This window comes from Anguilla anguilla, chromosome 17 (assembly GCF_013347855.1).
Source record: "Anguilla anguilla isolate fAngAng1 chromosome 17, fAngAng1.pri, whole genome shotgun sequence".
Lineage (NCBI taxonomy): Eukaryota > Metazoa > Chordata > Actinopteri > Anguilliformes > Anguillidae > Anguilla > Anguilla anguilla.
In genome coordinates this window covers 7,280,322-7,296,436 of record NC_049217.1, presented here as the reverse complement: position 1 = coordinate 7,296,436, position 16,115 = coordinate 7,280,322, and the positions used below count along the sequence as shown (strand labels likewise).

At 38.2% G+C, this 16,115-nt stretch overlaps 1 protein-coding gene across 2 annotated transcripts; it reads left to right on the top strand.

Moving 5' to 3' along the window:
• Window positions 1-469: 469 nt before the first annotated feature.
• Window positions 470-12,727, top strand: lat (linker for activation of T cells). 2 transcript variants are annotated; one of them, XM_035396958.1, is made up of 13 exons: window positions 470-1,327; window positions 3,650-3,771; window positions 4,232-4,271; window positions 5,297-5,337; window positions 5,930-5,990; window positions 7,148-7,200; window positions 7,388-7,429; window positions 8,753-8,816; window positions 9,049-9,125; window positions 9,522-9,566; window positions 9,893-9,955; window positions 10,451-10,515; window positions 11,828-12,727. In XM_035396958.1, exons 2-13 carry the CDS (start codon window positions 3,666-3,668, stop codon window positions 11,855-11,857), a joined length of 687 nt encoding a protein of 228 aa, XP_035252849.1. In that variant the 5' UTR covers window positions 470-1,327; window positions 3,650-3,665; the 3' UTR covers window positions 11,858-12,727. The 2 variants fall into 2 exon arrangements, with proteins under 2 accessions (XP_035252849.1, XP_035252848.1); XM_035396957.1 differs by having other exon boundaries at window positions 471-1,327; window positions 3,657-3,771.
• The last annotated feature ends 3,388 nt before the right edge of the window (window positions 12,728-16,115 follow it).

Sequence of the window (16,115 nt, the reverse complement as noted above, 5' to 3'; positions counted from 1 at the left end):
TGTCTCACCCCATCACTCTCATCCTCTACACTCCCTCTCTCTCTCTACCTCCCTCCCAATCCCTCTCCGCTACACTCCCTCTCTCTCTACCCCCCGCTCCACCGCTCTCCTCCTCTGCACTCCTCTCACCATCACTCCATCGTTACCAGGCCTTTTTCTTTTACCCGTCACTCGGTTTTTCTTTGAAGGAGCGAAGGAGGGCCCTTCGTTTCCCGTCTTCATGTTTGGTTTCCTGTTTGCCGGGGGGTTGAGCGGTTGGGGGTTGGGGGTGGGGGTGGGGGTGGGGGGGGGAACGGCACGCACAGCGGATGTGTGAACCAGCCTCTCGCCATGGCGTTGCCGCGGCGCGGAGGGGGGGAGGGGCTTTCCCACACGGCTGACACGTGGTGCCGTGTGGTAATTCGGTCTGATCGCCAAAAAACTGAGCCGTAACTGCAAGGACTGAGAACGTTCAGCCTGCTCAAATAGTGACAAAGAGTAATGAAAACACACAGCTTAAATGCCTGACTTGCAATTTTATTGGTGCACATTTATTGGATATTTAAATTGGGCGTGTATTCATGAAAGGCTCACTGGAGCATCATTTTACTCTTCCACCATTACATCATTGGCATGATAAACTGCCATTTTGTACAAGAAAGCACATTGAAATACTCAGTTGAGCTGTTAGAGTGAGAGGTGACTCCACAGATAGAGACAGGATGGTTTTGGGCACTCTTTTCTAAAGAGGTTTGATGACCGAGATACGCCTTGTCAGAAGTTTGAGTTGGTGACCTCAAAGGGAAAAAGAGAGTGAGGTAAGGGAGCGGAGAGAGAGAGGGAGGGAGGGTTCAGAACCCATGTTCTAGGAGTTGAGTGGAGGAGAGAGGAAAGAAGCCACCCGAAAGACTAACAGATTATACCCAGATCTAGCCGGGGAATATCAATACTTCTGGAGAATATAACGCTGGCAGAGCAAGTCAATAATTGAGTTTTAAAGTAATAATTGAGGCCAGGTAGCACCTGACACTGGTAGCAACAACAACAAAAAGAGAGGCAGAAATTAAAACAAAGAAATAAAGACAGAAATTAGATGGAAATGCGCAGTGGAGAACAAGTGTAACAGGTGTGGCCGATGGAGAGAAGCCGGAGGGACTAACATCCTAAGATGGCGGAACTCAGAGTGTGACTGTTGGTGAGGAGTTTCGCCTACGTGCCGCCTGGGGCCAGCTTACAGTTTTTGCTGTGAGATTTTGCATTTTAACCAAGAACCTTTGGGGTATTTTCTACGAAGCTTGTATAACTGCACGTCGAGAATAACCTTCGCAACTGGACAGCCGCACAATTGGTGAGTTGTTTGACTTCTTGGTATCACGCATTAGCAATTCAAGCCTTTACTTCAGAAAGATTTCGGCCAATACGTACATACAGCACACGTATATTCTAGAAAATAGGTACTGATTCTCTTTTGAATTTGTCAACAGTGATGTAAAGCAATGATCGATCTAGGTCTCCTTATTAACTCACAAAAAGCGGAGTTCAGCAGGTCTGTGTTCTGTGGTACCTGCCCCCCCTGTATCTACGACGATGTTCCGTCGGCAAATGTGCACTATTAGCACCTGGCCCTGTCGCTCGTGGCCGCTGTTTGTGGTCTGGCGCGGCGAACCACAGGGCGACCCTTACGCTGCAAGTCGCAGGGCTCGAACCGAAGGGTGACCAGAGGCGTTTGAACCTCGCGAGCACGCCGGGGTTCATGCCGCGGTCACTTTCTGGCCCTGTATTGACCGTTTGGAGGTTTAAAGAAAGGCACGATCGAAGCAGGGCGATCAGTGCCCTGTTCTTTGGTGTAAACGGTTGTATGTTCGCTTTAATGGGGACAGAAGGGGGTTCAGGGTGTACCGTGGGGAGATGGCGTGGGGTTTGTTTCTTTGCAAGCGACAGGAAATCCACTTCCTGTCAATTCAACACTGAATTCAGCCACAAAGAGGAAAAAACACATTTAAAGTATCTTTTTCAGACACAAGCGGTGGTGTAATCCTGTGACAGGAAGTCATTTTTGGGGTGTTCAAAATTCTGAACCGATCCAACAAATTTAACTAAATTATTGATATTGGGGTGTGAGGGCTGGTAGTTAAATTTTCCTGTAATCCTCTTCTGTCGGGGGGGAGGTGTCTTCCACATATTATACTCATAGCACAGTCATCATTTTGTGGGGAAAACAGTGGTGTTTAAACCTGACAACCCTCACCCCCGTTGGCTAAATCTCTGCCCTAATAAACATTTTAGTGAGGAACCATTGGCCAACATTGTATTTTAACAAGAAAATGATTCTACAGGTTAATGAGATGAATCTGATCCTAACCATTTTCACCTCACACCTCACAATAACTGTTATCTTTCTTGCACTTTCTTGGCTATCAAATCAATAAATCAAGTTCTCTTTTTAGTGTGACAATGATTTACAAGAATAGTTCACTTTCTCGTGTTTTATTAATATTATTTGAGGTGTTGATTGGAAATTTTCTGTGTGTGATAAAGGAACTATTTGATACTTCTAGAAGATTCTGGCAAGCTGCCGGCTTTACAGTGAATGCTATAGGGACTTTTGAGTGTTCATGGTTTAAAGCAGGGGCTTTTCTGATCCAAAGACCCCCACCCAGGCTCAAAGGCATCCAGTAGCCCCCTATAAAAAGTTAGAAAGGGTTATATTTGAAAAAAAGTTTTTACAATATGAAATATAATCCTATAATCATTGCATATCACGTCTGGCCAGAGACCCCCTGTTTCCTATGGCACATGCAATGTGAGAGAACTGCAGTCAAGCAAGGAAGTACCAGCACAGTATAAAACTTATTTATGTTGATAAGTGTAAATAAATGCTATACAATTAATACATTCAAATGCACAGCCTCTGGAACCATAGCACTGCAGTGCAAGGTGCTTGGAATAATACACGTATAATTAACAGAAAAGTGACAATTCATAAATGTCAGTGACAACGGGTAATTGAAGCCAGGCAAGGATGACTGTGTCTGTCTGCCTCAGCTCAGATAATGGTTAGGGTATGTGCATCTATACATTAATGCAGTATTACATTAAGCACTCTTCATAAATCCTCAGCTAAAGACCTCCTCACTGTCACAGCCACTGATTTTACAAGAGGAGGAGAAAGGGCATTCACAGATTGGGCCAAATGGAATAATTTGCCTCATTTTTTTTATCAGTGACTGTCTTCTTTTAGATGTTGATTAAAGACACTTAAAAAAAAAAAAAAAACTTGCTTTCAACCTGAACTATTTTTACTGTATTTATGTTTTGTTCAGTTTTTAATGTTTATATTTCTTTTTATATATTCTTTTGTGGTGTCAAGTGATTTGTGCACCAGCAAAAAAAAAGAGCTGTACAATTATTATTATTATTATTATTATTATTATTATTATTGTTGTTGTTGTTGTTCTTGCTGTTATTATTATTATTATTATTATTATGTTTATTTTTATTGTTACTATTATTATTATTATTATATTATGTTTATTGATACTATTATTATTATATCATTATTATTATTGTTTTTGCTGTTGTTGTTGTTATTGTTGTAGTTGCTGTTATTATTATTATTATTATTATTATTATTATTATTATTATTAACCTCCATGTTTCTCCTGGTGAGTGTCCAGACTGCAGTGATGGAGGCTGCAGCTCTGGGATCTCTGCTGAGTGGGATCCTCCTGGCTGTATCTGTGGTGCTTCTGATTGGCCTGTGTGGTGGCTGCAGGCGGTCCGCACACCGCAGTAAGCATGAATTCATTTTATTTATGCTATTTATTTACAGTGAGAACTTTCTTTCAATACTATGCAACTGTTTTAAATGTATTACTGTTTAATTCAATGTTTTGTCTTTTATTTTATTCAATGTATTTGGTTTTATTTATTAATTCTAAATGTTTTGTGTATATTGCTTTGTACACTTTGAAAAGTTATTTTCATTATTATTGTTGTTACTGTTGATATAATAATAATAATAATAATAATAATAATAATAATAATAATAATAAACAATGACAATGCAAAGAGGAATATTGCGAAATAGAAAGAAAAGGTGTGTGAGAGAGAGTGTGATCAGACAGGATTATGTTACTCAGAAGGAGAAGATTGGGGGAGGGATGAAAACAGGAATGGGGGATGGGGAAAAAGGAAGTAAAGCAGAGTGAAGTGTTTCACCATCAATGAACATAGATTTCTGTCTCCTCAGCGACTATCCCAGAACACTTCACCGACGACTACATACAACAGTAAGGCTCCATCTTCCATTATATAACCCCTTATACAGTAAGGGCTCCATCTTCCATTATATAACCCCTTATACAGTAAGAGCTCCATCTTCCATTATATAACCCCTTATACAGTAAGGGCTCCATCTTCCATTATATAACCCCTTATACAGTAAGGGCTCCATCTTCCATTATATAACCCCTTATACAGTAAGAGCTCCATCTTCCATTATGCAACCCCTTATACAGTAAGAGCTCCATCTTCCATTATATAACCCCTTATACAGTAAGAGCTCCATCTTCCATTATGCAACCCCTTATACAGTAAGAGCTCCATCTTCAATTATATAACCCCTTATACAGTAAGAGCTCCATCTTCCATTATGCAACCCCTTATACAGTAAGAGCTCCATCTTCAATTATATAACCCCTTATACAGTAAGAGCTCCATCTTCCATTATGCAACCCCTTATACAGTAAGAGCTTAATCTTCAATTATATAACCCCTTATACAGTAAGAGCTCCATCTTCCATTATATAACCCCTTATACAGTAAGAGCTCCATCTTCCATTATGCAACCCCTTATACAGTAAGAGCTCCATCTTCAATTATATAACCCCTTATACAGTAAGAGCTCCATCTTCCATTATGCAACCCCTTATACAGTAAGAGCTCCATCTTCAATTATATAACCCCTTATACAGTAAGAGCTCCATCTTCCATTATGCAACCCCTTATACAGTAAGAGCTTAATCTTCAATTATATAACCCCTTATACAGTAAGAGCTCCATCTTCCATTATATAACCCCTTATACAGTAAGAGCTCCATCTTCCATTATATAACCCCTTATACAGTAAGAGCTCCATCTTCCATTATATAACCCCTTATACAGTAAGAGCTCCATCTTCCATTATGCAACCCCTTATACAGTAAGAGCTCCATCTTCAATTATACTACATTATACAACTCCATATGATCAGAGAAATTGTGTAACCTTTTGCTGTGTATCAACTTTATTATTATACATTTTCCTGTTTCTGCAGGGACCACAACCCCCATGGATTCAGAGTTGTGAGACCTACATGTAAATATGTGTATTTCTTATCTAAAAATCTTTTTCCTTTTATAAATCAGAAAAGTCCCCTCCCAGTCTATAATCAAACCCTGACACCCTGTGGTTTGGAGTTCTGTAGAGCAATTCTGATAGGTGGCATCATCTGATTGGTTGCATTGTCACCTAGAGAGGGAGGGTTCTGTTGCCAGGATATTCATTGCCATGGCACCAGCAGTCAGTCAGCTCCAGCTGTGAAGTGCTGTAGGTAAAGCCCACAGAATACATGGAGCAGCATTGGGGAGCAGGCATTTTGGAGGGCCAATGGGCTTGTGTTTACTCTCCTGCACTTGAAAAGAATCTGGCAGTAAGTGGACAAAGTTAGAATGACATTCTGGATTTCCAGACTGGAGAAAATATAAGAACTGGTAATAAACCATTAGATGATGATAATCATCATCATCATGGCTATCATGATTATGAGGATGATGATGATGATGGCGAGCATTGTAATGATGATCACGATTATGAAGATGAAGATGTTGATGATGATGAGGAGGAGGAAGAGATAAGAAGGTTTACATGTGAATCTGTGAATTAAAGGGGTGTGGTCATGTGATTTTAGGCACGGTTCTTCCTGTCTCCACCAGAAGTTCAGGAAATTCCACCCACCTCCCTTTTGCCAGGTAGGTCAGTGCCATCACTCCAGCTTGCCAAGGTCCAGCACAGCGTGAGAGCAGCTGTGTATCTCTGGTTCAGCATAGTCTGAGAGCAGCTGTGTGTCTCTGGTTCAGCACAGTCTGGGTACAGCTGTGTATCTCTGGTTCAGCACAGTCTGAGTACAGCTGCGTATATCTGGTTCAGCACAGTCTGGGTACAGCTGTGTATCTCTGGTTCAGCACAGTCTGGGTACAGCTGTGTATCTCTGGTTCAGCACAGTCTGAGTACAGCTGTGTATCTCTGGTTCAGCACAGTCTGAGCGCAGCTGTGTATATCTGGTTCAGCACAGTCTGGGTACAGCTGTGTATCTCTGGTTCAGCACAGTCTGGGTACGGCTGTGTATCTCTGGTTCAGCACAGTCTGGGTACAGCTGTGTATCTCTGGTTCAGCACAGTCTGGGTACGGCTGTGTATCTCTGGTTCAGCACAGTCTGAGCGCAGCTGTGTATATCTGGTTCAGCACAGTCTGGGTACAGCTGTGTATCTCTGGTTCAGCACAGTCTGGGTACAGCTGTGTATCTCTGGTTCAGCACAGTCTGGGTACGGCTGTGTATCTCTGGTTCAGCACAGTCTGGGTACAGCTGTGTATCTCTGGTTCAGCACAGTCTGGGTACAGCTGTGTATCTCTGGTTCAGCACAGTCTGGGTACGGCTGTGTATCTCTGGTTCAGCACAGTCTGTGCACAGCTGTGTATCTCTGGTTCAGCACAGTCTGTGCACAGCTGTGTATCTCTGGTTCAGCACAGTCTGTGCACAGCTGTGTATCTCTGACCTTCTTTGGGTCTCACTGACTGAACTACAGAACATTACCTGTGGAATATATATTATACATATTAACAGTAATAATAATAATGATATGTATTGTTTTTGTTATTATTCTTTTGCTGTTTGTGTTATTCTTATTATTGTTAATTATACACTCCTTACATTCAAAGGGTACAACTGATACACATTGCAACATATTTGATTGGTTTTACTGGCTAAATTGCACATTAGCTAGATCCAACTTTGCAACACCCAGCCATAGTATGTAGGTAATAAGAAGAAAATACAATAACAACATGGGAGACTAAGACAGGCAAAATGATAGCAGTATGATGTGATCTCTGTTCCTATGTTTCTCAGTTCTCCTATGCTCGAAATGCATCGTTGTTCTTCCCACATTCCTCGTGTAGATGGTAAGTTTTTTTGCTCTCTCTCGCTCTCTCTCTTTCTATCTCTCACACACCACTCTCTTTCTCTCTACTTTCTCTCTCTCGATTGGCCACTTTTTCATTAAAGGGCTTAATTAATCACACCCTTTTCCCTGAGCCTTTTAATTGGTATTTGGAAATGATAAATGTACATCAAAAACATTACTTACAGGAGGAAGCCCTACCACCTATGCGAATCCTGCCTCTCAAGATGGTAATTATTTACATTCAATCATTCATGTCTGTTATGTGTTTGTTCCCATACTTCAGGTAAATTTATATGAGAGTTTTTAAAAAAGCAACTCTTTTCTACTAACTGATTCTGAACTAATTTCCAATGTTCAGTAATAACAGTAAAACTATTTGTCGATTAAGTATTCCTTTTTCAAAAAAACTGTAACAGTGATTGAAAACATGATTCAATTCAAATGGACTGAATTGTTACTTCAAAAGACAGTATCTTGCTGGAGCTGGACACAATAGATAAATAATTGCAGAATATTCAGGACAGCCTAACTCTAGAGCAGAACATTAAAGACTCTGCCCAATCAAAATAATCATTTTTAAATGGTTAGACTATATCACACATGAAGAACCAAAGAAAATAAATACTATGACTTTAAAGAGATTTTTTTTTCAGGTTGTTTTCTGTTTTTAAAAAAATTGTTTAAAAAAAAATGTTATTTCAGTTTTAGCATATTATTTTTTTTTTTTGTTATAAAGCTTCATTTAACCAAGAAGTCTCACTGAGATCCAAAATCTCTTTGTCAAGAGAGACCTGGTCAAGGTAGCAGCGAACACAGTGTTGGTATAAAACAATACGATACATATAGCATATAGAACATACAGTACAAAATTTTTTTTAAAGAAATTTGGGTATAGTTGCTTCGCAAGCATTTACACATTTCAATTGCAACATGTATTAAATATAATCAATATTTTCAGTTGGCCCACATGGTTTGTAGATCAATGAATGGATATTTGAGACATTAACAGAAGTTTCTCACCACCACTAAACTTTACAATGGCAGGTATGTCAGGGGAAAGTCCAGAGTTTTTGGTCCAAAGCAAGAAAAGACACTTCAAGTCACTTCAAAGCAGTTTGTGCAGTGATGTTATGCCCCTAGAGGTTTTGTGTGCGTGTGTGTGTGCATTGATTTCTTAAAAGTATCCTAAAATTATTTTAAATCTTATTTTCAGTTGGGACTATTTTTTATGGTACTTGCAGCCCAAGCCTTCTACACTCAAGGAAAGAACATAATATTTTGACGTTTATAATTATGAATAAACGCTAGAAAATGATCCGTATAGCTTGTTAAACCTTAATGTAACTGTGCAAGCTGCTTTGGAGTTATTTGGTGTTAAACCACAAGCCCCCGAAAAGCCCTGAAACCAGAAGGTCATTAGAATAGGTCATTGGGGACATGTTGCTGTCCTGTGACCACCGTGATGCAGTTGAATGCGTCATGGTGGTTACAGTTTCCACCAAATAAACCTCCTCCGATGGGCTTTATGAGCGCGTTTTCACTCTCCGCAGACGACTACATCAATGAAAACCCTGACAGTGACGAGGAGTACAACGAGAAGGGAGAAGGCTACATGTGAGTACCTGTCTGTCTGTCTGTCTGTCTGTCTGTCTGCCTGCCTGCCTGCCTGCCTACCTGCCTGCCAGTCTGCCAGTCTGTCTGTTTTTCTGTCTCTGACATGCATATATGCACGTTGGGGTAAGTATGTATGTGTCTATGTGTATATATTTGTGTGTGTGTGTGTGTGTGTGTTTGTGTGTTAGTGGCAGTGCTAAATGATATCTATAATAGTTTCTGTGTGTTTCAGAGAGGTGTTGGCAGATCCGCCTGTAGCTGTGTCCAATTGTAGATCTCAGCAGAGCCTGGTGTCCACGCAGAGTTCAGGTAAAGAGGATCCATTAGCAGAGTCTGGTGTCCACGCAGAGTTCAGGTATAGAGGATCCATTAGCAGAGTCTTGTGTCCATGCAGAGAATAATAATAATAATAATAATAATAATGATAATAATAATAATAACAACAACAACAACAACAACAACAACAACAACAATAATAATAATAATCCTAATAATAATAATAGTTATTATTATTATTATTATTATTATTATTATTAAGGGGAAATGAGTTGCTGGTTTGGCCTATGATTTTATTCACTTGCAAATTTGTGTGTAATGAAAAATTAATGTTTTTACTGTAATGTCTTAAAATGCCTTGTCATAGCTGTAGAAATATTTTTGTTATTGTCACAGATTCCAAACTTGAACTTGTCTGAACTTTTCTAGATCACGGTAATTACGTTAATTTGGCTGAGGATGATAACCGTTCTGGTAAGCAATCAACTATATAAATATAAATATAATAATAATTATTATTATTTTAAATTATAGCTCATTACCAGCTTTTCTTTTTATTATTTTTTTAGTGCACCATAAAATATACATAAATTAAGAGAAAGCAGAACAGAAAACAACAAACAAATTAAACATATTCATATGTACTTAATGTGTACAGTATCTGAACATCAGTATCTGAACGTGGAAAAAAACATCTTTAATTCATTATGCATCAATGAAACTTGACAATACTAAACCAAACACACACACTCACTCTCACTCTGTCTCTCTTTCTCATACCTGTGTGTGTGTATTCACAGACGGCAGCAGTCAAAACTACATTAACGTGGAAGCTGGTGGAGAGTGCTATAAGCTTTCCCCAGGTTGGTACATTTCGAATACTTGTAGAAACATTAATTTGCAGTACCTCACTGAGCAAAGTTAGTGTCACATCAAATCATCAAAAAGGGGATTTTTTTCATTGATGAATGATGTTGAATTGTGGTGCTGGTGGGGCTGTTAGCTGCAGTGAAGGTGAATTGTGACAGGTGTGATGGATGTGTGACGATGTGTAACAAATGTGATGATGTGATGGATGTGTAATGGATTTGTGACGGATGTGATGGATGATGCAACGAATATGATGTATGTGTCATGAATGTGATGGATATGTGACGGAGTTGATGGATGTGTGACGATGTGTAACAAACGCGATGGACGATGTGACAAAGATTTGTGACATTTGTGATACATGTGTGATGGATGTGTGATGGATGTTATGATGTGTGACGGATGTGATGGATGTGACGGATGTTATGATGTGCGATGGATGTGCTGCTGTTCATTTGACCCTATCCGTGTGCTGTCTGCGTCTGCAGGGGTCTCCCTTGATAATGTGGACAGTGACAACAACAGCAACTCAGACTACGTCAACACACGCGAGGTAATCCCCCAAATCTAGCACACCCCCCTGGACCACAGCACAAACAGGCACTCTGTCTCATGAAATACCCCTGCATATGTCTTCTATACATGAAGGATGGTCAAAATGCATTACATTTACACATATAGCAAATGCACTTATTTAGGTGACTTACACAGATTACGTACAGTTCATACAGCTGCATATTAACAGGAGCAGTGCACACTAAGTGCTTAAAGGCATACTATGCAGGATTTTTACCTGAAAAATTGTAAATATTATCAAAGAACCAGGCTAAAGCATTTCTGTGATGCACTGGTGATCTCTGTCGTTCCTCACTTTCACCAAATTTGTGCACCTTTACCTGTATTTGTTATTCCAAAATGTGTCTGTCACGTTTCTGTGACCCTGTTTTCTGTGTGGGGAGGGGTGTGTGTGGCTGCAGAGCTAGCTAGCAAAGAGGTCCAGGTACAGCGAAGCAAAAAGACCAGCGAACAGGACCTAAAGTTGATTGCTTTTACTCTGTGGCATCAGCTGAAGTTCGCCAAGGGGAATTAAAAGTGAGGCAGAGTTTGACTTGTTTTCTGTCGGACCTGTGTGCAACATTTAATGGCAGTGTGAAGCTGGCGACAATAAGGGCTTTTGCAAGGGTCTGAAATTTTTTAATGTAAAGTTCCAGCAATAAAGTTCAGCGTAATAGAATTAATTAAGCTAGAACTGGATCTGCCTTCTAACTGTCATTCACGGTGGCTCTTCCCACGGTGACCGCTAGCTATCCAGCTAGCTGCATTCAGCGGAGTAACTGACCTGGCGTGAGTAGGTGGGGTTGAAGACGGAGGAGGAGACTTCTTTGATTGTAAACACAGGCTATGAAATCCTGCATAGTATGCCATTAAGGGTAAAATGGCAGTGCCCCACACAAACCTGAAACCTCTGAGTTACAAGCCTAGCGCCTTGGCTATGAAATGCGACATGGCACGTTATTATTTTATATTTTGCATATTGAATTGAAGAGTATATATGGTTTATAACTGATGTAACTTCAAATAATGTAAAACAAATTTTCCTTAAAACTACAACTACTGGCTTTGCTTGTAAAAATAGCAGTTGTGTAATCACTAATAATTAAAGGGTATATGACAGAAATTATGAATTATATCATCGCGGTTGAAAATGTTAAATAAATGCAATAATAACCTACAATCATATAATAAAATCATGTGCTATTCATAGAAATATATATGCTACTGATAATATTAAGAACAGCTGCAACTGTCCATTTTCCTGTTTCTCACTCTCTTTCTCTCTTACTTTCTCTCTCTCTTTCTGGCAGTTCATTGACGATACCACCCCTTCCCAATAAGAGAGTTACCAGTGAAGCATTATATCTGAGCCTGTTCTGCTATACAGACCGTGGTGTGATTTACCTGCATAAGACGTAAACAATGGTATGCAGAACTGAAATGACTCCATGGGAAGCCATTTGCAGGAACTGTTTTTTTTATTTTTTTTATTTTTTAAAATCTGTTTAATGTTAAATATTGTTATTATATTGATGACATAAAGTCAGATCAAAAATATTTCTGTAATTTAGAATGGGTCATTATGGGCAGAAATTAGTGCAACAGTTTGAATTGCAACTATTTAAATATGTAATGTTAAAGCTGAATTATTGCACTTAAAAATGGAATTTGTATTCAAACTGAATTTGTGTTTCACTATTTGAAACTGAATGTAATGGTTTGAAATTGAACTCGGTCTTTATGCATTCAATTTGCACTCTTCATTTCAACTTAAAAATTCAACTTCAATGTGCTCAAATAATTGCACCACAAAAGGTTATGCCATTCAAATTCACTTTCTGTTGGCACTGATCTCTGCCCATGCATAATTTTAAAACATTTTGTTCCCGCCATTCTTCATGGAAACTTCTCTTTTGAGTCTACATAATTAAATGCATTAGAGATCAGACATAAATCAGAAGGAAGAGACAGAGGCAGACAGTTGTATTTGTAAGTAAAGAAAATCCTTTTAGAAACAGTTGTTGATGACACTTGAGAATGTTGTATAATAATGTTTTTATTAATCTGATAGTAATAATTTACACATTTTGATTGATAAAGCAGTTGAATTTTGTATTGACATGGGATTTTTCAGTTTTGTTTGCTTTGTCTTAAAGTAGTTTCTTATATTTTATTCTGTTTTAATGTCTAAAATAAAAACATAAAAACTATGATTGTGTCTTGGATTCACTGTAAACTGGAATACATAGATGATCAACAGCAGCAAATAAAGAGAAATTGAAATACATGTAAAATATGGATCAAATCAAAGCTGAAAATAGAAGGTAGCCCACGACAAAATCAACAAATGAGGAATTACAGTCAAGAAGATGAATAATAATATGAATAAAGAATAATAATAATAATAATTTAAATAAATATATAAATAGGACAATTTAATAAAATTAGCCTACAAAACCCCTCTGCGACTAAATACTTGGCTCATTTTATGATTTGAGTACGTGACGATGGTGTTATATTATCATCTAAATTAACAATTCATAACGATTATTTAACTATAGTTTATTCATTTTATGAAACTATAGAAGTTATAGACCCAAAAGCTTTCGTTTTTGATGGTGGTGCCTCCCCTGAAATTGCATTAAACTGGATTTTGTAGTGCATTGATTTTAGAACTGTTAGAACTTTAGAACTGAAAAACTGGACTGGAAGAAAAAGAAACTGGACTGGAAGAAAAAAAACTGTATTGGACCGGAAGAAAAAAAAACTGGACTGGATCAGGAAAAAAAAACCTGGACTGAAAGAAAAAGGAACTGGACTAGAAAAAAAACCTGGACTGGAAGAAAAAAAACTGTATTGGACTGGAAGGAAAAAAAACCTGGACTGGAAGAAATAAAAACTGGATTGGACTGGAAAAAAAAAACCTGGACTGGAAGAAAAAAAACCGGATTGGACTGGAAGAAAAAAAACCTGGACTGGAAGAAAAAAAACCTGGACTGGAAGAAAAAAAACCTGGACTGGAAGAAAAAAAACTGGATTGGACTGAAAGGGAAAAAAACCTGGACTGGAAGAAAAAAAACCTGGAAGGGAATAGAATGTTGTTATTCCTTTTGAGATCCATGATTTAAATCTATGATCTATTTTATTAGGCTTGAACTCAGGATCATAAGCACACCATTGAATTATTTGTAATTTATGATCTAGTTTATATTCTTCTCTTATCATATTCCAGATTTTTGATTGGACTTTGATCCATGGATTTTGCACATTATCTATTAATCTTCCCAAATTTTTGTGAGCCAATACTGCATGAATTGGGGGATCATTTATAATGGAGAGTTCAAGGTCTTTCCACCTGGCGTGAAATGTTAGGTTACACATGTTAATTAAAGGTTTAATCTGGGCTGCATAAAAGTAATCTTTAAAGTGAGGTAGTGCCATTCCTCCTTCTTCCCTTGGAAGTTGTAGCATTTTAAGTTTAACCCTGGGTTTTTTCCCTTGTCAAATAAACCTGGAAATGATCTTATTCAATTCAGAAAATTGTTTTGAGGGAATTTCTACAGGGAGTGCTTGAAATAAGAAGAGATATTGTGGAAGAATGTTCAATGAGTCAATTCTATGACTAAGACCAAGGAAAGAAATGGAATTCCATCTGTGTATGTCATCTTTAATTTTTGTTAAGAGGGGGCCATAATTTATCTCTGCCAGTGTTGGGATTTTTTTTTGGTAAGTATATTCCTAAATATTTCAATGAGTTCTGATCCCAATTAAGGTGGAATTTCTCTCTAAGGCGTTTTGGGGGTGTATAATTAAAAGTCAAAATTTGTGTTTTTTGTATATTTAATTTATATCCTGCATATCTACCAAATGTTTCTAAAAGGTTCATTAATTCAGAAAATTAGTTAGAGGGTTTACTTAAATAGGCCAAAATATCATCGGCATACAGTGTGGAGACCTTGTGGTCTTCTCCGTTTATGCAGATGCCTTTGATGCTTTCTTAGAGGCTCTATATAAAGTGCAAAAAACAACGGTGAAATTTGGCACCCATCTTGATCCGCACTCTAATATGATGGTGTCTGAAAGGTACCCGTTTATTTTTATCCGGGCTGATGATTTACTATATAGTGTACGGATACCCTTAACAAAATTTTTGTGCATGCCAAATCTTTCAAGAACTTTATATAAGAAAGGTCAACTCACTGAATCAAAAGCCTTCTCAGCATCCAGACTAAATAAGAAGGCTTCAAGATTGTTCTGTTGGATATGGTTTAATATGTGCAACAATCGTCTGATGTTATCGTGAGTTTGTCTCTGTGAGATAAACCCAGTTTGGTTGTTATGTATAAGCTGAATAACTTCTGGTACAATTGGAAATCTTTAAACAAACCACACCATGATGAATTGGCCATCCAAAACGAAGAACTATGGTAGAATCATTCTGAACAATTGTATAGTAAGACAATAAAGAACCCAGAACAAAACCAAATATGTAAAAAACTGAACAACCTTGAAAAAATTGTTAAAGACAATCAGAACCCTCTAGATTATAAAATTACCGAATCAGAACTTGTGGAAAAATTGAAGGCCTTGCAACACAGAAAAGCCTGTGGGGCAGATGGCATCTTAAATGAGATGCTGAAACACACAGATAGCAAATTTAGGTTAGCCATTCTAAAACTGTTCAATTTTGTTGAGTGTAGGTCATTTCCCTGAAATCTGGAACCAAGGACTCATAACTATTTTCAAGAGTGGAGATAAATTTGACCCAAACAACTACCGAGGCATTTGTGTTAACAGTAATCTGGGAAAGGTATTTTGCAGTATTTTTAAATACAAGAATCATAGACTTCCTTATTAAGCACAATGTCCTGAGTAAAAGTCAAATTGGATTTTTACCAAAACACCTGACCACATTTTCACCCTGCACACCCTAGTGGATAAATATGTGAACCAAAACAAATCCAAAATTTTTGCTTGCTTTGTTGATTTCCAGAAAGCATTTGATTCCATTTGGCATGAAGGTTTATTCTTTAAACTTATTGAAAGTGGTGTAGAGGGAAATGTTATGATGTCATCAAATCAATGTACACAAATAGCAAATGTGCAGTCAAAATTGGAACTAAACAAACAGATTTCTTTACTCAAGGGTGTGGAGTGAGACAGGGTTGCAGTTTGAGTCCTACCCTATTCAACATTTATATTAACAAATTGGCAACATTGCTGGAGCAATCTGCAGCACCTGGCCTCACTCTGCATGACACAGAAATTAAATGTCTTCTGTATGCAGTTGACCTGGTTCTGCTGTTGCCCACAAAAGAGGGATTACAGCAGAACCTGGCTCTTTTAGAAGATTTCTGTCAGACCTGGGCCCTGACAGTTAATCAAAAGAAAACTAAAATATAAATTTTCCAGAAAAGGTCCAGATCTCAGGGAATCGCTTAAGATTTTACCCAAGGAAAACATACCATATAATCAACAACTAATTATACTTATTTAGGCTTAAGAATCAGTTCCATAGGAAATTTCAGCTTGGCCATGAATGAACTGAAAGAAGAAGCAAGAAGAGCTTTCTATGCCATCAAAAAATCAATTAAAATC

Bases quoted from the DNA above. Each gene is read 5' to 3' on its own strand.
- lat (XM_035396958.1), top strand. From the start codon at position 3,666: ATGGAGGCTGCAGCTCTGGGATCTCTGCTGAGTGGGATCCTCCTGGCT. The intron at 3,772-4,231 runs GTAAGCATGAAT...CTGTCTCCTCAG, and splicing joins CAGGCGGTCCGCACACCGCA to CGACTATCCCAGAACACTTC. The intron at 10,516-11,827 runs GTAATCCCCCAA...TCTTTCTGGCAG, and splicing joins ACTACGTCAACACACGCGAG to TTCATTGACGATACCACCCC.